Source organism: Lissotriton helveticus, chromosome 2_1 (genome assembly GCF_964261635.1).
Source record: "Lissotriton helveticus chromosome 2_1, aLisHel1.1, whole genome shotgun sequence".
Lineage (NCBI taxonomy): Eukaryota > Metazoa > Chordata > Amphibia > Caudata > Salamandridae > Lissotriton > Lissotriton helveticus.
The window spans coordinates 514,651,859-514,677,720 of record NC_136059.1 but is presented as its reverse complement, the minus strand read 5'-3'; the positions used below and the strand labels follow the sequence as shown (position 1 = coordinate 514,677,720).

Genomic DNA, 25,862 nt, shown 5'->3' with positions numbered 1-25,862 from the left:
GGGATCATGACCACTAATGCCTAATGCCTCATTCATAGATTCGGGAGCGTATGATTCTGGAGCTCCTCATTATATACCTCCAACAGGCGATCCACTATCAGGGGTGCAAACATCTTTTAAAACTCTGCCGGTAGGCCATCACTGCCTGGGCTCTTCGCGGATCTCAAAGACTTTATACCATCTAGTATTTCCTCCCTTGAAATCGGTGCATCCAATAATTTACCAACCTTACTGTCTAGCTGGGGTAAGTTCAGTGTGGTAAGGACTTCCGCTATTTGTTCCAAATCTTTCATAGAAGGAACCAGTGTTATCCTAACATGTAGCCCAAGATATTTGAACTTCAGGACTCGAAAGGCCTCAAACACATAAGGATTTGAAGATATCCAGCCTGAAAACCCTTAAAATCATTTACATGCAATGATTCCTGATTTAGTTATCCAGTAAATTTGAACTTTTGTCTGTGACTGGTGCTGGACTCTGGAACTTCATAGCAACCAATATGTGGTTACAGCAAAACCATTTGGCATTTAGAAAAACTTTAACTCCTGGGCTGTGTTCAAAGTATTGTGGCTGCTCTGTTCTGCGCAGTGTCCTCCCGATTGGGTGTCATTTCTGTACCAGAGACCGCTCCAGTAGCATGATAACATCAAACTGTCCATTAAAACTTTCACCCCAACAATCAACACTTACATTGCACTCATTCTTATGAGTGGCATACTGTGATCCCAACTGGGTTATTGCACTAAGATACAAGTGTCACCATCATGTCCTATCCCCTAGTACCGAGTTTCTTCATCTTGAAGAGTGACCATTATTGCCCAGGTGGATGGGGATACATTCGGCTGTGATATGGTTGAAATGAGTCCTGCATTATCATTGTGCCTACCTCCCTGTGGTGATGAAGTAAAAGTATGTATACCAATGTGAATTAGATAGGGAGTTTTACTCTTTTCCTGCCCTGTTAATAATCTTCCATGTTACCTGCATGTGCAAACATGTTGACACTTCAGAGGAGACAGCATATTTTCTTAAGAACCCGTTGAATATATGTGCTTCTGTCTGTGAGAAAAACACAGTACAGTAGGAGCTGAGCTTAATTCTAGCCTCATAGCCTCATCAGCTAAAGCTCTATGCAAATAGTGGTCAACCGCTGTCATTTAAAAAAAAAACATATTTTATTAGATTTTCATGGCACATAATGGGCCAAAGCTCGCTGCATACATTATAGTGACATATCTGATCGAAGGTACCAATAAGTGCATCCAACCATAAAGCCTGCAAAACCCACAGGTAAAACAAGTGAAACATGTCAAAGACAATCCCAGAGCTCACAGGGCTCAAAATATCTAGGTATATGTATGTGTTGATGATAGAGTTGTGTGACTTGGGCCACACAGTAATCCAGTAGATATATAGGACCAGTCCTATAGAGGGTGGTAAATCTATGCCCCGATAAATCGCCCAGAGGACCATATTTTGGTATGCTTCTGGGGGCAACTTCGGGCCTGGAGAACCGCAATCTCTGCTCCCATACATTTGTCCATAGCCATCTTCCACCCACCTATTACTGGGGGTGGGGGGTGGGGGGGATGTCTCTTTCCACATTTGGGCAATGTCCCGTTTAGCAAGGGTGATGGCCAGGAAGAGTAAGTGCTTAAAGCAGGTCCCGCCAATCCCTTCCGTACTAAGAAGCAGGAACAACCTAGGGTCAAATAGGAGATCCCAAGATAGAATCCGCCCCAGACAGGATACAATTTTACGCCAAAATGGCTGCAATGCACCACAACTCCAAACTGTATGCAAGAAAGTAACCTCCTCTTCTTCACATCTAAGGCACACAGGGGACTGGATGACACTCATCTTCCACAGACGGGAGTGTGCGAAATATATACAGTGGAGATATTTAAATTGGATGAGACGGTAGCATGTAGAGACCGCTGCACCACAGGGACTGGCGAGGGCCTCTGTCCAGTCGTCGTCCGTCATATCAGGTAAGTCCTCTTTCCAAGCCCCCCTGGTCTTATGTAATGTAGTGCTGGCGTGAGTGGTCAATGTCTGGTAGATCTGGCGAATCTTGTGTGCTCCCAGGTCTCCCATTAGTAAGCGACCCCCGAGGGGGTGAAACTCTGGCAGGGCATCGAGCGAGTGAATTAAAGGAGTCAGAGCATGCCTCAGCTGGAGGTATTTACAGAATTGCGTCTGATGCAGCTGGAAGTCTGTCTGCAACTGCTGGAAGGACTTGAGAGTGGCTGCCTGCATAACATCGCCTAGGCTGGAGACGACTAGTAGGTCCCATTTGCGAAACCCAGACAGTGCCGCTACGGGACGCAGATGCGTGCCATGCCACAGTGGGGTCGTCTGCGTTAGACGGCCCTGCCAGACCATGTTTCTACCTGTATATCTCCAGAGCTGAACCACTTTTCTGCTGGCTGGAGGCAAGAAGTCTAGATTCCCATGGCTGTATAGGAGCTGCTGAAGGGGACTACGCTCCATTGCAGAATGCTCAAGTACAAAAGCGGTATCCGTGGGTGAATTAAACCACCATTCCTTAAAAGCTGCTTCTGTCTAGAACTAGGGAGGTAAGATGGCCGCTGACCGGCCGTACCGAGTAGTCAAAGCAAAATCCTTTCCCCCCGATGAAGAAAAGGGTTGAAATGGGGAGATGAAATGCTACATTACCCTTACCTCCTGGATTGGTTGATCAGCCTTGTGATTGACCACAATTCATGGCGGCGCTGGAGCTGAGATCTGACTGCATCCGTGAGGTTAGCAACTCTGGAAATTACCCGTGCAGTCCACCTTCTCTATCAGTGTGTGATCGCCAGTAGCAGGATTGCGTCAAGAGTGGACAAACACCAGAAAGATGCGAAGGATGTGCAGAAGGACCCAGCTGCCCCAGCATCTCTAGCGCGAGGCATAGCGCAGTCCCGTCGAGTGCTATTGAAGAAAACGGAAGAAAGCGGCAGCACTGGCGGTAATGGCAGCAATTAAGCAGCATTGTGAGTCAGAAGGCTGGTAATGAAGTGGGCAGCAAGGCTCGGGAAAGCAACCTCCGGCAGCCTACCCTGATGGAATCTTTTTCGACAGTGACACCGGCGGGCTCGGCAAGAGCCGGATCAGGGGAACAAGTGGAGATTGTTGAAACTTTCCCCAGTGAGGATACATTGTTGCCACCTCAAGCCTGGCCGGCTGACAGACAAGTGGAGCTGAACAAGGAGAACATGGATGGGCTGAGTGAGCAGAATCTGCTGGGGGAACAGGTACTAGATAGTACCGCAAACAATGAGTTGACTGTAAGTGATGTGTGCCTCAATATGGAAGTAACTGGGGGTAGTAAAGATAAACGTGGTGATCAGGTGCGGAACCTCCTTACAGAGCCCCTCTTGGAAAAAGCATCCTCAGGGAAAATAGTGGAGCAAAGACAGGGACCTAGCCAAACAATAGCTGGCTCGCCAAAAGGGATTGCTTTTTTCTCTCAACAATGATTCAGACTCGTCACTTTCCAGTGAAGGTAATTTTTCTGATGGTTCAGACTCAGCAGAGACCTCTTCAGTGCAAAGAGCACCAGCTGTTCCCAGGGTTGCCTTTCATAAAAGTAGGTCAAAATCTAAATCTACAGTGAGCCCTTCCAGAATGGACACAGCAGCAGCTCGAAAGCTTACGTGGGATTACTCAGCTACCACTCAGCTTTATCAGGACGATGGGGCAATGCCTGAACATGGTGGGCACACCAGCCCGATCAGCACAGCTCAGACTCCCTCAATGGATTTAGTATACACCACACTAAAACAGATGCCGGGGGAGGCCAGGCTAGAGAGCCAAAGGGCGAAACAAGCAACCAAGAAACTTCAGGGCTCACTAAGGAAGGTAAATAAATTATATGAGGACATGGCAGACAGGGTTAGCCCCGTAGAGGAGTGAACTGCAGACTTGGCAGAGAACTGGCAGACAAATGGCAGGCCTTCAAGGAGACGCAGGAGAAGCTGACGGAGGACTTACAATGGAAGCTTGAAAATTTTGAGAATCGGCATAGAAGGAACAACATCAGACTCTTGGGATTGGCAGAAAACATTGAGGGAGGAGACGTAATGGCATTTGAAGTAACCCTGTTGAAGCGGGTATCCCTTAGTTGGCCTCATGGAACTGGCAGACTGAGGTGCAGAGGGCACATCGGTTCCCACTGGCTCACAAGAGAAGGCATGTTGCGGGTCAAGGTGACAGGCCCAGGGCTATCTTAGTGTATATCAGCAATTTTCTTCTCAGGCAGGCAATTATTGACAAAGCAAGACCAGATGCTAGGCGAACATTTGAGGGCAATACATTCTTCGCCCGTCCAGATTTTTGCCATGCCACTGTCGAAAGGAGGTGGAGGCTTAGACAGCTGATAACTCCCTTTCAGGGGTTGGGATGTGAGGCCTATCTACTGTACCCTGCCCGGCTCAAAATAATCTCCAAGGGCCAAGTCTGTTTGTTCTTTTCAGAGATTAAGGCACAAGCATATATGACTGAAATGAAAGAGAAGAAGGGGAAAGGTGGAGGGGTTTGATAGTTTTTGATGCTGTGTATGCTGTGTGCGATGTGATTTGTGCAAGGCAATTACTGCTTTAGTATGCTCTACCATTCATATATGCATTTGTGATTTAAATGATTATATAACTGTTTGACGGTTGGATGAATAGCTTGTAAGGGAAGTTTTCAGGGGGAGCAAGGGGAGCAGGGCGGTGCGACTCCGCTATGGGCTTCAGCTACCTCAAATAGATCATTTCTGACCTATTTGCCTGTGAGGGGAAGGGAGGCTTGGGGGGTCTGAGGGCCAGAGAGGTGGTGGGGGGATAGGGAGGGAGGGAGGCGGGTACAGCACAGTATGACATCTGAGACACATGGGGTGAAACGAAGCAACAGAAAATAAAGAAAGAGAAAGCTTAAGAATAAAGATTAAAAGGCTGAAAATAAATTTAAAGGATAATTGGGATAGAAAAATACTTGATGTTCATTAATGAGGCTACGAATCGCCTCAGTCAATGTTTGTGGATTGAATGATCAGGTTAAAAGACAACGAGTTGCAGCAATCTTGAGAACAATGCGCTTGGATCTCTTATGCCTGCAAGAGACGCATATAGAGGGTACAAGAGGTACGTTAATGGAACAGCTAGGTTTCCATCTGATTGAGAATACCAAACAGGGGACTAAAACTAGAGGGGTCGCCATACTCTCCAGACGGGGCGATTTAACAGCCAAAAGTAAGTTGAAAGATCAGTGGGGTAGATGGGTTTGGTGGAGTGCACGATAAGGGGTGAGATATTTACTATCAAGGACCAAGGACGACCGTGATATTTTTGAATTTTTAGATTTGGAATTAGCCTCCTGGCCTACACCAGTCATTATGTGTGGAGATTTTAATATAAATGAGATGGGGGACTCTGGATGGAGACTGGGGAACGGTATGCGGGTCGGGAGAAAAGGACTTTTCGAGCAATCTCTAATTTAGTCCGGAACAACTCGCTGGCGGATGTGTGGGCACGATTGAAGCCTGATGATCCAGACAGTACATATTTTTTGGTTTCTCACAGGGTGGTTGTTAGACTTGACAATTTTTTGTACCTATTTCATTAGTATCTAGGTGTCGGATTGAGAAGCTTCCCCGCACCATCTCTGACCACAATCCTATAGTGTTAACAGTTGATATTGCAAGAGGGGGAAGACCTGAGCGGGTATGGACTTTTGAGAGAGGGCTGCTGAAAGATCTGGGAAATGTACAACATATGAAGGAATGGATAGTGGGTTTCTGGGACATTAATAGAGGAATCACCAGTTCTGGGGTAGTCTGGGATGCATTTAAAGCCTGGATACGAGGGGAGACGCTGAGCTATAGTTTGCATAGACAGAAACGATAGGCACTGGTAGAGAAAAAGCTATGTCAGGTAATAATTGATACAGAGGAGGAGCTGAATGCTGCAATTACATTGAGCGTATCTTTGGGTGATATTTTGCTTAAAATGGCCTTGGTTAAATCTGAAGCTCAGGAGGCTATAGCCACCAGGTCAGCTGCGACTTTCCTGGCAAGAAGGAGCAATGTTATGAGCTTAGCGAATGGGTCAGGCATACATTAGCGGTGCGCCTGAGACAGAAAACAGCAACTGGGGAGATTAAGGAAATATCGGATGGAAATGGGAATATTGTTGACGAACCAGAAGGGATCCGAGAGATATTTGACAATTCTACGTTAAATTATATAATGAAGAACAGGCAAAAGATCCTCTGGAAATCCAAAGGTATCTTAATGAAACTCTAATATAGTCAATTACTGATGAAGATAGGGAGGCACTGGAATGGCTGCTGAAGAGATTTATGCAGCCTTGGGCAGCCTCCCATTGGGCTAAGCAGCTGGACCTGGTCAGATCCCTCTAGAATGTTATAAAGTTTTTTGGGAGGTAATCGGACTTGACCTAGTCGAAATAATACATCAGGCCCGGTTGGGTAGCTCCTTTCCAGGTTCATGGGCAGGGGCAGATATAGTCATCTTCCTGTTAAAAGGCAAACCACCTAGAGAACCAGGGTCATGTAGGTCAATAACTTTAATGAATGGGGACGCCAACATTTTCCTAAAACTATGGCAACCAGGCCCAGCAAAATCATAGGTAAGATGGTTAATTCCAGCCAGCATGGCTTCATCCCAGGGAGACGAACAACGCAGCATGTTCGCAGGGTTGTAACTCTTTTTGATCCTGCTGAAGTCTCAGGAGAACCTATGGTGGTCAGGCTAATGAATGCTGAAAAAGCATTTGACCGGGTCTCCTGGGACTATCTCTGGGCAGCTATGAAGTGGTTTGGCATTGAGGGGACAATGTCAAAGCAATTCAGGCTTTGTATAAAGATCCTACAGCCCAACTTAGAGTAAATGGAGGATATACGGCACCTTTAACAATCAAGCGTAGTATACACCAGGGATGCCCATGCTCTCCATTGCGTTTTGCGATATATATTGATCCTCTAATTCGGAAGCTGGAGTCAAACGGCGGCATTGTTCCTATAAGATTTCATGGCCTAGAATATATGAAAGCTTGGTTTATGCAGACGACATTGCACTGGTAACGCCATACCCGGAAAACGCCCTAGCCGCAATCGAGCTGGAAGCTCAAACCTTTTGCCTTGTATCAGGGTATGCCTTAAATAGGTCTAAGACACAGATAGTCAAGAATGCGGGGGCTGCGTGTGATGATATACGTGTTACTGACTCATCTGTCTATCTAGGGATTAATATATCCGCAGATCTGGGAAAGACTGTAGACAGAAACATTTAGCCAATAATGTCTAAAGCTAAAAAGGATTTTAATAGAATGCACAATCTACACCTTTCGCTAGTTGGGCAGTGCAACGTGGTGAAAATGGGTTTTCTACTAAAAATGTTGTATCTTTTTACGGCTATTCCACTTGAATTTGAGCAAAAAAGTTTTTTAGCATTGGAGTACATACTCAATAGGTTTATTTGGGCACATCGGAAACGTAGGAGAGCACTACCTTTTATGTCTTTGCCAAGGACAAGGGGAGGATGGGCTGTTCCCGATTTCAGAATATATTATTGGGCGGAAGCCTTTCAGTATATGAGCGGGCTAATTGGGGGAGACGAGTCTAACCCGCGGGTTAAGACTGGTTCAATTGACATGTACTCAATCTTGGTCGGAGTAGATGCGGAGAACTGCCTTTTGAAGTTTACTGAGCCTAGCTATTTTAAAAGAACTAGGTTTAAAACCTTGATGGCTGCATATAGATCTGGACAGCATTTCACAAAAAAATGGTCTTGGCAGACTAAATGGCTATACTCTATTTAGGAACCCCACTTTTCCTGGGGAAATCTTCTCAGACTCTACAATGGCGGAATGGGAAATGTGTGCAATCCGGAGACTGGGGCCACATTTAATTCCGCAGTTTATTGACATACAGAATAGTTATGGTATTAATAATATAATTTGTTTTAAGTATCTTCATATTTGTAGTTTTCTAGGTGGGGAAAAAGAGGGGGCCCTGTGCATTAGGCAAAAATAAAATCATGGATGTTATTAGAGGAGGGGAAGACTGCACTATTCGGAGGATATATGCTGAGCTCTCTCTACTCAAAAATGATGATCTTGAAAAATACGAGAAGAAATGGGTAGATAAACTTGGCATAGATCATGAAGGCTTTAGAGCCTCATTAGAATTAGGCCAACCCGTTTTACGCTCTGAAGGGCTTCAAGCTCAACAGTATAAAACAATATTTTCCTTGTATTATATACCTGCAAGGATTGCGCAATGGGGGGGGGGGGCAGACGGGAACTAGATGCCCTCGGTGCGACAGTGTGGACGCTGAAATAATACATATGTTTGTGTCATGCCCCCAACTGCAAGCTCTGAAGAAAGCGATTGAATTATTTTTGGATAGAACATTAGAAATTAAAGTTTGTCTTACTCCTTCTATAATTTTGTTGGGGATAAATAGTGAGGACAGGCAAGATCCTTTGCAATGCTTTGTTTTCATGGCTATGTCTGTACTGCGCATTGGTATTGCTACAACTTGGTTGGATAAAGCAGCTCCAACGTTCCAACAGTGGCTTGCCAGGATGTTATTTACCTACAATCTCAAGAGAGGGAGTTATGAGAGAAAGGGAAAAAGGGGGAGGCTGCTTGGCAAACGTATCTGGCGACCCATTTATAGATGGAAGGAAAAGCAGCAGTAATGATTGTCTTAGTGGGCCACTTGGGCCAGTTCTCCGCTTCCTTTCTTTATGTGTTCTTTCCGAAGAGGTATTTGAATAAGGAGGATAAATTATGCAATACCAATTTTTTGTGCCGTAAATGCTATCTGGGTTTATTACTGTTGTTTTTGTTTCTTCTTTTTGTTCTTTTGATTTGTGTCTCTCTTTACTGTTTTTCTGTATTGCGAAGTATGTATATATCTCAGATGATTTCGGTATGTTTTTCTGTTAAGTTGTGCTAAAAATAAAAAAATAAAATGTAAAAAAAATAAAAATAAACCACCATTCGTTAATAATAAAGAGATGGGATGCTGCATAGTATGTATACACATCCGCCTCTGCAATACCCCCACAATATGTTGACTGTGTACATGTACGCAGCGCCACCCAGATGGCTCCTCCGTTCCATAAAAAAATATTTTGGATTGCATTGACTTGGGCGAACCAAGTATGGAGTACATTGTATCGGAAGTTTTGTAGCCAATATAATATTCGAGGTAGGGAAACCATTTTAAACATCACTGTTCGTCAATATAATGATAGTGGAAGATGGGACCATATTGCAGTCTTGTCGCGTACACTAGTGAGGAGTGAATTGATGTTGTGCACCCACGAGATCTTGGGGCAGGGCGAAATGAAGACTCCTAAACATTTAAAACCATCAATCGCGTGTGACAGCTGTGTGGCCGTTCCATGTCCCTAATCACCGCATATGGGAAAGAGTTCTGATTTTGAAGGATTAAAACCTAGTCCTGAGGTCTCTCCGAATACCCGGAAAATCTGAAGAATTCGAGGTCCCGAAAACCACGGGTAAGTCATACAAAATAGCACATTGTCCGCGTACAGTGCGATTCTTTTGGATTGTGTCCGTGACCACTCAAATCCTCAAATCAGTGGATCGCGCTGCACCCATGCCGCCAGAGGCTCTACTGTCAGGGTGAACAATAGCGGAGACAAGGGACAGCCCTGCCTTGTGCCACGGCCGATGGGGAAGGATGACGACTGGTGTCCTGCAATCCGCACTGAGGCCGAAAGGTCAGTAGAGTAGCCGAACATATGCCAGGAATCGCGGGCCAAAGTTCATAGCTTCGAGGAGTTGAAACAGGTACGTCCAATTTAAGGAGTCAATCGCCTTGTCTACATCGGTTAATAGAGGCAAATACCAATGTCGAAATCAAAGCTCAGAGAGCCGCAGTAACATCTGTTTTGGGGCCATTTTATATCTGCTACGGAAAAATATTATGAAGGATCATCTCTTGTTTGTTTTTAAAACCCAGAAGGGCTCTGACATTGTATTCAAATATGATAAAGGACTCCAGCATGATCATGGCAGGCTCTGTTTTCTTTGGAGTCAATGTCCCTTGCAGTCTCTAGCAACCGTATTCCAAAGAATCCATTGGCCACGGAATATGTCCTATTCTCCAGAAATGCTCTGTGTGAATTTTCCAGTGACATGTTATTTTATTTGTATAGTAACGTTTTTACTGAAACCAAACTGTTTGAGGAGAAGAGTGCACCCCTACTACAATATTGTAATAATGTTTTAGTTTTATTATAGAGAACAATAATTTTTGGTGCGTTTTAATATGTACTTCTGTATCTACTTCTGAAAGATAGAGGGCTGTAACTTAGGCGATCTCAGAATTCCATGAAACATCCATTAAACTATGTATTACATCCTATGTGCAGACAAAATGTAGGATAAAAGTGTGTGCCCAGGTCCAGATTTTTAAGGTTTTGGGTAGGTGTGAAAGGATTGTTCAAATCTGTGTTTAATCAGGCACCCCATTGTAATGTGCACTTTCTGGGAAAATTGTACATGTTCAAGGTTTAGTAATGATAACAATAGTTCTTGAATCCAGCAGCATAGCGAATTATTATCCAGCCGTGTAATGCCCCCCCAGATGTCGCCTGATTGATTGGATGCTCTTGTGACATGTAGCTAGGAAAAGATAGGAACAAAGGTATGCCCACGGTAGCTGGTTGTAGTTCCTCCCTGTTCTGTAGGTGGCTGTTTGCAGCTATAACACCCACGTCAGGGGTAGTAAGCGCTAAATAAATACAATTACAATGACTTGTGTGCCTCTGCCCAGTTAGCTTACTAGCATTGGCAGGTGTGTTACTTGATTTGCAGTCAAACAAATGCTAAATCTGCAACATTCAAAATGAAATGGTACAACCTTTGAGTTATATGGTCGATTTTTGAGGGATACCAAATAATTATAACTCATAAATTGTACAGCGGGTAAGTAAACATTTTTTAATTAACTTCAGAAACAAAACCTGGCATTGAATATTTTGCTCCTAATGTTACTGCTTATAACCATAGCCCATATTTAACTGTGTAAAAGTCTGTGCAATGTGTTGAAGTTAATGAAGCACAACATTACCTTATTTAATGTTTAATTGTATTTATTTTCCTAGCCCCATATAGATTTACAAATGTAGTTATATTTAACCTCATCCATCCCTTTACAGGTGTCAGTATAATGGAAATTAATGTTTAATTTACCAAACAAATTCAAGGTTAATTAATAAATGTTTACTTCATTTAATTCACTATTTGAAAGCCCAATACAGACATCAGCCGCAGAAAAAATACCCAATGTTAAGGCTGTATGATTAATTTTATAGATGTGAAGTAAGTGCATTCATTAATCACATACTTCAAACACTTGTTTGAGAAGGCTATGTTTATGTACATGGGTCATCTTAAAGTAGCATTTGTCTACTGGCCCTACTTTCTGCATTCCTTCATTCTTCAATTTGCTAATGCAAATGCAAATTTAATGTCATGCTACTCTAACTGCTATATTTGAGTATTTGTAATAGCTGTGATGCGACCTGATTTTCTGAGCTTCTGCTCTATGTAAAAATCCAGTTAATTGGGGCTCTCTTTGGAATGTGTAGGTCCTTAAGCTGCTGGAACATCTATGCAACTAAGTCCATGAACTTCCTGTGAATTCAATAACATCTATGTGATTTTTTACTTGTTGTACCTCAATGCCTAAGGTATAGCTCCTGCAGCCACTATTTGACCCCTCTGTTCAACATTGGCTATACCTTATCTGATGTAGTCCTTCACTAATATTAATATCTACACCACTGCCTGCTTTCAAATTATCTCTCTTAATTACTTCCGATCTCAAGTGGTCCAATTTCATTGCTCTGCATCACAACTTGCTCGTCTCAGCAGCTGTAGTTCTCGCAGGAGTTGTGATTCCCCTATTGTGCCTACTCCTGACGCTTCTTTACACCAAGCACTCAACACAACTGGATGAAAATGGCAGATATCAGAGATCACATAGACAATAAGGATCATAAAGAGAAGGAGCTGAAAGGTAATTGGTAACCTAACAGTTCTTCTACACTGGATACCATACTAGTAAAACTACATTTAGCTTATGATATCACACAAAAAATCGAAAAAACCAATACGCACTTGCTACAAAATGAGGTGGCAGGGATAAGGAAACACCTGAAAGATATCACAATGAGGATTACTAATGCTGAGGGCAGGATCTGCTGCTTGGAAGACTACAATAACCTGCAATTGAAGTGCTGCAAAAGTTGAAACTCTTGTAGTTCAATTGGAAGAGAGAAATCACAGAATTGGATGATAGAAAAAGAAGAAGCAATCGCAGGGTCTTTGGTCTCCCGGAAGATGTGGAAAATGAGGCCCTTTCTCCTATTAACTTTATCAATGCTTGGATTTTAATTGTTTTCAGTATTTCCTTTGTATAGGAATTTGAGATATATAACAAGCTCATAGAGTTCCGTCATTCAAACCCAAAAACACAACATATCCAAGGCCTTTTATTTTTACACCCCTGAGACACCAACATGCTGAGCCAATTCTGGCACATAAGTTCAAGGTCAAATCATTCTCCTGGATGGGATCTACATTTTAATTTCCCAGCTTTTTGCTAGAGATAATGTCTTCTGTTGGAAAGGCTTCCTTGTTCTCTGGTAAAGACTCATCGAAAAATCAATCCAATCCTCATTTGTTGGCCCTTCCAAATTTAAAAATATCTTGAAAGGAAAAACATGATCTTCACAGAATCTTCAGAACTGGAATCCTTCCTTGACAATACATTTTAAACCCAAATGGAAGATATCACCTCATCCCTTACTTCCTCATGATGCTTATCGCCTCCTGATTTATTCATTGTTGGTCTTTTACACAGGTGTATTGAGACCCAGCACTCCCTGCATCATCTGTTGATCTTTTAAAATATTTTTCTCCTGATTTTGCTGTACTGTTAGTCCTTTGTGGTTACTTCTTGATCCGTGGCCAGATCTGTGTTTTCCTTTTGATCATATTAATTCAGGCACTAGACTTATCCGCTGTTAAACTTACCACTTTTGTTTGTCAGTGTTGTGTCTATGATGCCTCTATATTATACGTACCATTGCATATCTGTCCTTTGTTTGAATCAACATAGTATTTTGAGATGTTATAATGTGTTCTTAATACATACAGCACCATTAAACAGTTGCATGCCTTACATCTGATTAATCTTTTTTGTGGGTAGCTTCCTGAGCCATCTCCTCCCCTTTTCATGTTGCCATAATCAATCTGTCTGATTGATCTTGAGAATCGTATACATTTCCTTAACATTGCTATCTCAACAATATCCTCTTGAAGGATTCTGTTGTTTTCTTCTGGTTTCCCCAGTTGCTATTGATCGGAATGTACACGTTGTTTGTTGGGCTGATGCTACAACTTTGAAATGCCTTGAATTCATAATGTTATGTCATGTTTCATCATTGAGGTGTATTAGTCTTGTTGCTCTTCTTATTGTATCTGTTTGTAGGGCACATCTTGTCCTTGTAATTACCCTCATGGATTCTTGGTTTACATATTGTTAATGATCAGTGGGTGCCCATCGCTTGTAACTCCCCAAAGCTCTAGGTCTATCTCCTTGTCTCTTCGAGACATTTGCATACCTTTTTAAGGGTGGTTTTATCGTTTTTTGCTTATTTGATTTTATATGGTTCTGTAGTGGGCCTCCTGCCTCACAGACGATCTCCCAGCACCACCCTTTCTGATCCTTTGAGGACCCCATGAGGGGTCTCCCCCAGACATGTATGGTTCACCCCAAGATATGATGCCTTATATGCACTCTTGTACACACTTTCACATCTCTTTCAAATACATATATCACTGAGTCAAGCATTTTATACTTTCTTCTTTCACTCATGGCCACCATAAAGGTCGCCTCATCGAACACTAAAGGTCTCAACCAACCTTGAAAAGAGATGTGGAAAATCTGAATATTGTCATAACCTGCGCAGCGACTTAGTATTCCTTCCAGAAACCAAAATTGGTGATGAACAGGATCTCTTGATGCCCTATGTATAGGATAACGATCTGACTTGCTCTGATGCCACTAAGGAAAATAATAGGATCATTACACTAATCTCAAAAAAATTGTGTCTGTACGCCATAGCCTCCGAACAAGACAATGAGGGCAGATGGTTAATTACTGGACAGCAGTGCAGGCAGATGGCTACTTACTAGACTGCAGTGCGGGGGTACTGAAATCTATGCCCGTCAAAATCTATGCGCCCAGTGAAGATATCCCACAATTCTCTGTCAGCCCAAATTATCTCTGGTGGAGCCTTCAACTTGACCCGATTCCCGACATAGACTCTGCCTTCACATTCAGAAAGGGAATAAGCTGTTCTACCTTCAAAGAGCAGGGAACTCCCTTGCTGCATACTTGGAACAAAAACAATAGAATTCCATTATTTCTAGCATTAAAGACCCCATGGGTACAATTAAAACCAATACTAACAATATCCTGAAGGTCTTTAGAGATTTCTGTGCCAAACTTTATGCTCCCTCTGGCCTGACCCCTCAGGAAGCATGCTTAGAGTTCCTGAATTCCATCCTCCAACCTCATATTTCATACAAGGCCAGGATAAATTCAGAAAAACCTCTAGATAGAAATGAATTCCTTGAGGGCTATCAAGCTTTTACAAATCTCTGACCTAAATGATTATTGTCCCCTAAAGTCGAAACTTAACCATTTTGCACCAACAGGCAAAGTATCAGGTACTGCTTCGATCGCTAAAATAGTGGCAATCCCAAAAGAAGGCAAAAGCCATTTAAACCCCAAAAACGTTGGACCAATTTCCCTCATCAATATGGAAGCAAAAATGTATCCAACAATCTTAGCCACATGTCTTGAATTCATTATAAAAAAAACAATCACACATAATTCTCAGGTTGGCTAGCCAGCGATAACATCTGCCCTTTCTGACATGTGATCGAAAGAGCCTACATATCTAACTCGCTCTTTGCTTCTATAGAGCTTGATGCAGAAAAAGTGTTTGATAAAGTCTATTGAACATAATTGAAGGTGTACTTAAGCTGGTGTGGAATCACTGATACTTTTATAAAATTGACTATGTCACTATACACTGATCCCTCTGCGAATATCAAAATGAACTGCTCACTATCGAATTAATTTTCTCTTCAATATGCACCCATAAAGCCTGCACCATGTCCCCCTTACTATTTCTCATCTCCATTGACCCACTTATACACCATAACAATTTGTCATACATTAAAGGTTTCTGTTGCCACAATGTCCCCTTTAAGACAGTGGCTTATGTCAATCATATCATATCATGCATTCAAGATTTAGGTCTCCATTGGCAACCCAAATTTATCAGATTTTAAGGTATTTGGTTTAATAGTAAACTATCCAATTCAGTTGTTCATAATGAGCACCAAACCATTCTTAAAATCAAGAAATCATCTTTCCTTGCTGCCCCTTAGAAGCATTTCATTGTGGGTAGGTTAGAGACCAGTAAGATGATGGTTACCTCATTAGTTCATTTCCTTTCTAGCATGCTTCCTTTTCGTCTTTCTCATCTGTTTTTTTCCTCTATAAAAAAAATCTCTTCAGGATTTCTATGGGTACAGATGGGAGTAAGAATTTCTGAAAGATTTCGACTGAACACTCGTGATAGTAGCTGCAATTCCCCTAACTGGTACACTATCAAAGTCTTATCTTGCCACGCAACGGGCACAATGGCGGCTTAACTATACTTCATCATGCCCTCCCTTGCTTATAGTTGAACAAGACCTTTTCTCACCCTTTCCTGCTTAAGGACTTCTACCCATGGATCATCTTCCAACCAGACATTCAAAACACATTATGCTTACTACTATAAATGCCCTGAAGGTAATTGACAAAAAACTTCCTTGCCTGATATATAAATCTAACCTACTTTCCTTGTGGCATTGTAAAAAAGTTTTAGTGACAAACTCCTGCCCAGTTGGTCGTGTGGCCCGAAAACTGTATTGGTCTTGTTTAGGATCTCTTTTTAGAAGGTGATCACCCGTTGTTTGCCTCATTACCGCTTACATTTGCTCTACCAAATTTAGACTTGTATGACTTAAAAAAAAAAAATCCAATCTTACCAAATTAGATCCACTTGGTTCCCCCCTCTCCTTCCACTACTCTAACAATAGCAAGCAATATCCATGCTGCCTCTAAAATCTATAAATTGTTACAAAGACATCCTAGCAAAGCCCCACCTTCTATACATTCTAAATGGACTACATACTTGCAAAGTTTGGGAAGAGACCCCTGTTCATTAGTACAATGGGACACAATGTGTCACTTAGCTCACTCACAGAAAGTTTTATTCTTGTCTAATTTCACACCCGTGTCATGACAGGTCTTTCCTATTTGTTGCCTTTTACGTTCACACAGTGACTACTGACACACATTTGCATCAGTGGCAGTCTGGATTAGTTTCTTGGAAACTGTACTTGCTTGCAGAATCAACTTCGCAAGAACACTGTCATGCTACCTTTATTATTATTATTATTATTAATCGGGTTTTATAAAGCGCAAACAACCCGGAGGCCTCGTAGCGCTATGTACCGTCAGACTAATGAAAAGGGAGGGAAGATTAAATGAACAGATAAGTTTTCAAATCCTTCCGAAATTTTAAAAGGCTAGGTTCACTGCGAAGGAGAGTGGGCAAAGACCATGGTTTATACATGCTTTGTGCAAATGTGGTTGTTTTCATACACATGCCGACATAGCTATCTGTAACACACAAACTGTGGAAGCCTGATGAAGATCTCGGCTCAAGGCAAAGATGCCTTGTGTTATAGACATATATAACATCAGTTTCCGGGTGTTGACAGAGGAGCACTTTGTTGTCATTTGCGAGGTCTCTACATGCTGAAGCTTTGGCCCAGCAGCTTGCCGATAGCTCTATGAGGGGTGTCCAGCTCGTGACCACGACAGAGACATACATTCTTTCCCTTCAGGTAATGGGGGTTCTGTCATCCAGTACAAGAATTCTTGGCAGAACACACATACACAACCTAGACACTTAGGTTAGTAGGAGTAAGCCATAAACAGGGGAGAGGATGTGGTCTCACGGCTAGAGCTGCCGACTTTGGAGCTGGGAAACAAAGGTTCGTGCCTCTGGGTCGACTCCACATCATGTGATCACTTAATCTCCCCGTGCCTACAAAAAAAATAATGAGTGTGTCCTTGTGTAACGTAACCGGTGCTCATGAAAGCGCTCCAATACCTTTGGGTTGAGTTTGCGCTATATAAATCTGCAAAAAAAGGGCCAGATTTCTAAATTATTTTATATGCTTGCATATAAGCATTGTTTCAGCACAATGGTGGAACTTTTCTTTCTGTTCACTGTCCTAGTACTTCTAATAACTTTAATTTGCTTCTGTCTGTTGATCATTGCAGCACATATATTTTATACAAGAAGCTGTTGAATCAAGAAATATTGGAAATGTCCCACTGTGTATTCCTTGTGCATTTCTCAGAGAGAAGGGGAGCACGATCTGTTACTATGGTTCCATCAGGGTTGTCATGTTTAGTAGTTGCCAGAACCATTTGCTATCCGCCTAGGGTTAGCGGGGCTTATGGTGTCACTTTGAGCTAGCTGGCCTATAGGACGACATATCCAGAAGGGGGTGCATGGAATAAGTCTGGCACCATTCCAAAGGTTATGCTGTCCACAAACACGCAGTTCCTACCATAGGGTCAAAACTACACAACACCTGGTGGGCTTGGGGAACATATTTTAGCCGAATGAATCTACACGTCACTCCATCATCGCTTTGAAAATTTGGGACAATTTAGATCTGTTTTCACTGAAGACTCTGTGTACTTCTGTCTTTCCAGGTTCTCAATGATCGTCTCATTTCCATCCTCCCCCTACACTGGAGACACACCAAGCTCCTCTTTCTTTTCATCCTCTTCTTTCTGTTTCTTCTCCTTCTCACTTCTCTGTGCTTTACTGTCCAGTTTCTCCCTTACTTGCCTCTTTTACTGTTATACCGCTTCTTCTATTTTTACTCTCTTTATACAGCTTTGGTGTATCATTCAGGTTCCCTACCTTGATTTTCATATCGCTGGATAACGTTTTAATTACCGCAGATCATATTTGCGAAAACTAACACTGTACAACCTTATGCTGATAGTATCCTGACATTCTTTTATTATTTGTCAAGGAGGTAATCAATCAATCAATGCATTTATATAGCACGCTATTCACCCAGGGGGAGGGGTATCCAGGCACTGGGGCTCGATAGGCTCAGTCGAACAGCCAGGTTTTTAATGCCCTCTGGAATTGCAGAAAAGAGGGGGAGATCCGTAGCTGCAGGGGGAGGTAATTCCATGTCTTTGCCGCGAGGTAGGAGAAGGAGCCCCTTCCACTTCTCCTGTGGTGGATGTGGGGTTGTGGGCAAGGGAGAGGGACGCAGAGCAGAGATGGTAGAAGCTGAGGCGTAGGTTGATGTAAGCTGGTCCTTGGTTGTGTAGAGCCTTGTATGTGTGGGTCAACAGTTTGATTTGGCATATTTTCTGTATGGGGAGCATGTGGAGTTTCCTGAGGTGGAGGGTGATGAGGGTTCGACGAGGGAGGTCGAGACTGAGCCTGGCTGTGGCGCTCTGTATGGTCTGAAGTCCAAGTGGGATGTGGGTAGCGATCCTTGGGTAGAGAGTGTTTTGCCATAGCCAGACGGCTGGTGATAAGGGCCTGTCATGGTGTGTCTCGTGTCCTGGGGTATCCACCTGAAAATTCTTCGTAGCATTTGCAGAGTGAGGAAGACGGCACTAATTTTGGATTTCGTGGTCAGTTTACTGTCCAGGATGATGCCGAGGTTTCTGGCATGTTCAATAGGTGTAGGTGATGGTCCTGGATCCACGGGCCTCTATAAGACGTTCCAGGGAGTGGTGTCATTACTGAAGATGAGTACTTCTGTTTTTTTTTAGTTCAGCTTCAGGCAGTTGTCCTTCATCCAGGTTGCGACGCTTGCCATGCACCTGTGGAAGTTATTTCTGGTGGTTGTGAGATCTTCGGAGAGGGAGTTGTTGAGTTGAGTGTCGTCTGCATAGCATATGATGTTATTTCTGTGGGATTGGACGATGTTGGCCAGGGGGGCCTTTTAGATGTTGAAAAGGGTGATGCTGAGGTAGGATCCTTGAGGGAAGGGGCATATGATGTCTTTAAGTTTGGAGGTGAACAGTGGTAGGCGGATCTTCTAAGTTCTTCTGGTGAGGAAGGAGGTGATCCATTTGAGTGCGTCTCATTGTATACTGCTGTGGTGCAGTCTTGTGAGGCAATACAATGTTGAATGCTGCCAGGAGGTAGAGGAGGATCAGTGCCTCTGTTTCTCTCTGGTCGAGGAGGGCTCGGTTGACATCTGTTGCGGCTTTCAGAGCGGCCTCGGTGCTGTGGTTGCTGCTGAATCCAGACTGAGAGATGTGGAGGAGGTGGTTCTGTTCCAGAAGGTTCTTGAGTTGCCTGTTTATGGCTTTCTCCGGGACCTTCTCCGGAAAGAGGAGCAGGGAGATGGGGCAGTAGTTTTTAGGTTTGCTGGGGTTGGCTGATAGCTTCTTTAGTAGTGGTATGACATTGACGTGTTTACAGCCTTTGGGGAACGTGGTCATGGTTAGTGAGATGTTGAACAGAGTGATGACTTTGTGGCTGACCTTTGGGTCCCGAGAATGAAGATGTGGTGTGGACAAGGATCCGTGGGAGCTCCTGAGTGAACAGTGTTCGTGATGGTGATGGTGTCATGGGGGTGAGCTGGTTCCATGTGGTCAGCAGGTGGTCGGTGCTGGTTGCAGTGAGGAGATGAAAGTAGAGGGAGTCTGTTGGCGCTGGCTGAGGTTCGAAGTTTCTGTAGATGGTGATCATCTTGTCATGGAAGAAGTTGGCGAGGTAGTCACAGAGTACTTAAGAGGGGAATATGCTGTTTTATGGGCAGAGGAGCTGGCAAACTCCCTGACAATCAGAGTTTTTTGCTGTGGTTGGAGCTGGAGTTTATCCAATCAGCTAGGGCATACTTCTTCTTCTCCCTCAGCATCCTGTGGTAGCGGTTGAAATATGATTTGAAAGTGGTACTGTTGGAGGTATTCTTGCTTTGGCGCCATCTTCTCTCCAGTCATTTGCACTCACGTTTTGCTGTTGTCAGTTCCTCGGTGTATCATCTGGGATTTTTTTCCCTGTCTTGTGCAGAAAGCAACAAATCTTGGAGTTCTATTCGATAAACAGTTGTGTTTTTCAGATCAAATCAACCTGGTTACCTCGTGTTTTTAACTTTTAAGGAAAGTACTCCCTTTCATCCCGATGGAAATGCAGAAAATTGTTGTGGTAGCCCTTGTACTGTCTTGAATAGACTATTGCAATGTGTTGTAATTGGGCACTCAGAAACGCTTCCTTATGAAGCTTCAATTGCTTTAAAACACGACATCGCGTCTTCTCTTCGGGCATTTCAAAATTTGCCCCATCTCTAGAAGAATTAGGGATTTGCATTGGCTGCAAGTTAGCAAAAGAATTACATGTTACTGGATATAGTCAACAAGGCTGTGCAGAGTAGTGTCCCGGCCTATTTCCAGAAAATACTCGCGTGGAATGTTCCTGGCTGGAATTTGAGATCAGGTATGGCAAGATTAGTCTCAGTACAAAGAATTAGGAAAGCCAGATTGGGGGGCGGGGGGATGTTTGTCCTTCCGAGATCGCAAACTTTGGAACTCAATGCCAATGGGACTGCGATTCCAATCTAATATATGGCCTTTTAGAAAGCTGCTAAAAACCTGATTGTTTTCTAATTACATGAAATAAACAGTCTGTTGTCTACCGTTCAGAACCGATGGTGCGAAAGCGACTCTGTAATTTCGCTCTCTAAAAACGCTTACTTACCTATCTTGCTTGATTGGTGAATCTCATGTGCCTGTTGGTCTTGATGGGGGTGATGGTGTTAGTGTTGCTGGTTATCCATTTGTTGACGTTGTTGACACTGTGTTCCAGGTTTGTGGCGGTGTCTAGGTTGGATGTGTTAAGGGCGTCAGTCCATTGTGTCTGTGTCACTTTGCTCCAGCTGTGGTGGGGGTATTGGGTGGCTTGAGGCTGGAGGTACAGAGATTCAAATGTACATATACTTTTCTCATGTTTAGCTTCTTTTTGAGGGACAACCTATATGTTTTTATTATTCGATAAACTTTTGCTTTTTCTTGTTCTTAATATCCTCAATAAAAACTCACTGAAATAAAAAAATACAAAATTCCCTTCTTGGGACCAACATGCCTCATGTGGTGGTTCTAGACCGGAACAGTGCCCCACACTATATAAAGCATTGTAAAAACTATTGTAATTTTATGGTCCTGTATTGGATGGACCAGTGGGCCAAGGTTTTTCAGTGGTGCAGCTGGGTAAAGCTGTACCTGCAGAAATCCAGCAATTCTCTCACTTTAAATGTGGAGTGAGGTGCTACAGGATAAGTGGATGGTGCATCCGTCAACCTCTAAGTGACACTGCAAGTCTCTTTGGAACTAGGATTTCTGCAGCCTAATTTTTTACTTTCAATCTGTGGTGATATTTAAACTGTTACAGCACCGACCCATCTCTTCTTAACTACTGTGTCGCATTCAGTTCAAGGATATGTGCATGGCCCACAGGGTTGCTTGCAGCAATGTAGTATGTATAAAACCTATCTAAATAAATAATAAATTCAGCATCCATCAGGCCTTCTATACCTTCAAATATAACAAGGCTTACACTTTAGGTGTGCCCAGACTAACGACAATATAATTCTGTAATCTCACACATTTAATTGTAATTGTAAATTGTATTTATATAGCGCTTATTTTCCCTGACGTGAGTGTTTTATCTGCAAACTCCCATCTCCCCCTTGCCTTATGTGAATTGAAGTACAGAGCAGGGAGGGACTATAACCAGCTACCCAAGGCACACACCACTTCCTACCTTTTTCCTAGCTACGTGGCACAAGAGCACCCATCCGATCTGTAGCATCTGGATGTGCAGCACACGGTTATATAATAATGCACTCGCTGTGATGTTGGATCCCGGAACTTTAGTTATCATTGCTGAACTTTAAACATTTTCCCAGAAAGTGTAACTCTAGAATGTCTGCGAGAATAATAAGACAATTGGAAATTGAGGCAAAGCTTTAAGACCGAAATGTTTAGAAGCAGCCTTCTGTCAGTCAGACCCATCTTCCATGCATAGCTGCTTCTATCTAGAGGCAGCGTTTTGGAGACATGCTGGCATGGCTTTAAAAATCTGCCATGAAGTGATATAAAGTGTAGCATACCCTAAAATAACATAAAATAAAATAAGTTTGTCATGTAGCAGAATTGTAGGATCTAGGGAAACCAATGCACTGACCATGTGTTCCCTTGTTTGCCAAAAATCGGGGTAACCGTCTGAATTAAGGAGTATCTAAACACTGGACACTTGCCGATGAAAGGTTACTATGAAGATGGGATATGCTAACCTCTCCAAATTACTTCTAATAATACTGACTGTGTTTCCAAGTTCAAACTCCTGGCTTATCTAAACTTATTTTTCTTCTCTCCATCAAGCATGGTATTATTGCCACAGAAGATGAAGAATATTTTATTGAACCTTTAAGCAACAGTACTGGAAATGCCAAACACTTCAGTTACGATAATGGCCATCCGCATGTAATTTACAAAAAATCTGCCGTTCGTCAAAGATATGCAAGCAATCACTCCTACTGCGGTGTCACAGGTAAACGTGTCTAAGAAGTCTTTGGTGAAGATTTCCATTCTTGAATGTATATGTTGTGTCATAACAATCTTTAAGGATGTTATTTTGATTGGTGCTGGTTAAACTTTATGGTCCACGTTTAAGGGATTTGTAATTTGGAAATTATAACTGGCATTCATTTTAGAACTGGAATAAATCTCAGAAATTTGAAGGACTTGAATGATGACATTTATGGGCTGATTTAAATGTTGACAAAGGGTACTCTGTCGCAACAGAGTACCCTTTCTGAGAACCTGAAGGTCCGCTCGCCTCATTTAGAGCTGTACGGACCTTCAGCGTATGGACAGCAGAGAGTACTCCATCTCCCCCTCCTGTACACGCCTCCGACGGCCCGGCAGAGTAAGGTTTGGTCATGTGTCCGCCCACCTTATTTAGATTGGGCAGACATATGGCCAGGTTTCACTGCCTGTCACCGCCATGAAAAACGTGGCAGTAAGGAGCAGTGAACACTTTTAAATGACCCCCATGCCAAGGGAGTATGATCCCCTGTTCTTTTTATCTTCAGAAAGAAAACCCTGCTTTGGGATTTATTTATTTTAATTTTTTAAAAACGTTGCAAGTTTCATACCTTTTTCACAGACTTTCCGTCACTTACAATGCATTTCTATGAACTTCCTTAACTGCAGTTCTTGGAAATGCTAGAAATGTCCGCAGGGGCAGCGGACATCTCTAAATACGGCAGGCGGAGTACCCTCGCCCTTGAGAGAGTAAAGTACTCCACCATGAGGACGACAATTACTCCATCACTGATAATTAAATCAGCCCCTTGGATTACCCGAAGTTCACTAGGAGAGGGTGGATAAATACCCAGTGGTTCGAAAGGTCTGGAAACGTTTTCCTTGTTCTAAAAGGCATATTTGGTGTCCAGTCAGCACCTCATATGGGATTCTTTGTCCCAGACCCTCCTATAACAGATTTCCATGTGTACACCCCGGGGCACAATCTGACATTAACCGTCAATCAAAGCACATCGTTTTGGGAAGGGAGGAAGCCCAGCCAAACCCTAACCTTATGCTTCCAAGGTCAGGAGTATATTAGTAATGTGAATAAAATTGAAAGGAAGATGAGCAATTAGTTGATAGATAACAACCCTGCGCTACTGACAGGTAACCCTGCGCGTTTTACCATGTAAATGTTTGACGGTGACGGTAAACACTTCACACCGAGTTGCCCTTGGACACTTCCTCAAATAGAGCTTAATAATGTGAACTTTTTGTGAAAGTGCCTTTAACTAAATTAAATAGATTTCTTCCCTTGGTTGTTGGAGGCCTTTTTGGAACGTTAATGTTCATGAACTTAGAAAATAATTTTTACTGTGACATCCACATCCATCTTCTTTATATTTGTTGTTGTTTTGGCAATTTGTTCCTAGTCAGTATTTTCTTGTTAGGCTTTTGGTTTTAAAACGTTTGCTTGAGGACAAATCCAAGATATTTGTAGTTGGGAGTAAATTTGTTTGACACACTGTAAATGTGTTTCAAATTTAGATTTTTAAGGAAGAGAAGGGTGTGGACATCTGTACAGTGTTTAGGATCTATAGGAAACACTTAACACCAGATATTCTAGGGCTGGAGTTAGACTGGTTTTCAGTATGCTCCAGAGTTTCGGGAATCTGTGCCAGACATAATGCAGAATAACAGAGAAGATTAAGCCTGCAATATTATACATTCTACACAACACATTCAGCTCAAAATGACTCTCTCCGGCCTTGATTTACAATCCTGAAAAGCTTGCTAGCATTATGAAATTTCTTGTTGATCAGTATCATGAGATGTGTGACCAAGTATTATCTCTCAAATCTCTAGTCTTAGTTCAAGATAAAATTCTGGCATCTAACAGCTGTCAGCTACCAAACTGTAATGTATATTCGGCTCAACTCCAATTCTAGACACGTTATACAATCTATCTCAACAGACTCAGCTCTCATCTAGCCCCTCTTTCAGTGGTGGAACATAGGCCCCTGCAGCCCCCACCGTGCAGGGGGGCCCGATCTCCAGGAGGCCCCATCTGCATAGTACCCTGGCCTCAGAGCTCCAGTATGAGCCCAGAGGTTGGCCCCTCCATTTACTTTGCAGGGCCCCCCCCTCAAATGTCCTTATGCCATTGCCCTCTTTATGCCTTCCACTCCCATGTCTAACAACCATTAACTCACCATAAACATGTACACACTCAAACTGTTGCTCAGCTGAAGCCCGTCACACTGAAATGTATTACACAGTGCTGAATGACAGTCCTGAAGAGCAAGACAACTGCCATATGATACTGCAGCAAGCAAGTATCATATGGATTGGGATGCTGTGCCCTCTGTTTGGAGGCTCGGCGCCTGTGGAAATAGCTGAGCCTCATTGGATCTGCTTACAGTTGATCAGATACCTTGCAGTTTCTCTCAACATCAGGGCGGAAAACTCAGCAGGCGTCATGTGCCCAATTATGAGTTGTGTCGTCATCTGAAATTGGGACAGGGCATTTTTCGCCCAATTTGGTGTGCCTGTAGTATATCTTTCTGCTGCTGTGAGAACTCTGTGTCCAGCCTTTTGCACAATGGAATTTACTCTACAAGAATCCTTGAGAGACTGATTCTGCCTTAACTGGAACTCACACCTATTTTGCATGTTTCCTCTTCAACCGCTGAGTGCTGAAAAACGTCATGTGGAACCAAACTGAGCTCATTCTGATAGCCCAGTACTGGGACTTGAGATTCTGGTACTCTGAGTTCTTAAATATCAGCATATGCCCTCCACTTTGACTGCATCTTCTGGAGCACCTGCTGTCCTGGCAGATTTGCTGAATGCTTCCTCTGAACCTCCATAAACTACACCGCCATACATGGAAATTGAGCAGCATTAAGTGAGTGGTATGGATCTTCAATTGAAGTTGGATTTGGTTTGACTGCTCGCCATTTATTTACAAAGTCTGTCTATTCAGTTGGTTGGTCTAAATTTGTTACCTTTAGTGAGGAGAAACACGTTTACCCCACTACAAGCTAAGCTTCTTGATCTCCTTCTGCTTGTTTTGTTGTACCCTGAGGCT

At 43.0% G+C, this 25,862-nt stretch overlaps 1 protein-coding gene across 2 annotated transcripts in view; it reads left to right on the top strand.

The window, feature by feature from the left end:
- Window positions 1-25,862, top strand: part of LOC144818098 (A disintegrin and metalloproteinase with thrombospondin motifs 6-like) — a 674,525-nt gene that overhangs the window by 437,947 nt on the left and 210,716 nt on the right. For both annotated transcript variants that reach the window (XM_078675151.1, XM_078675150.1), the window contains exon 4: window positions 22,625-22,793. In XM_078675151.1, the coding sequence (XP_078531277.1) occupies window positions 22,625-22,793 (169 nt within the window). The remainder of the gene's footprint in view (window positions 1-22,624; window positions 22,794-25,862) is intronic.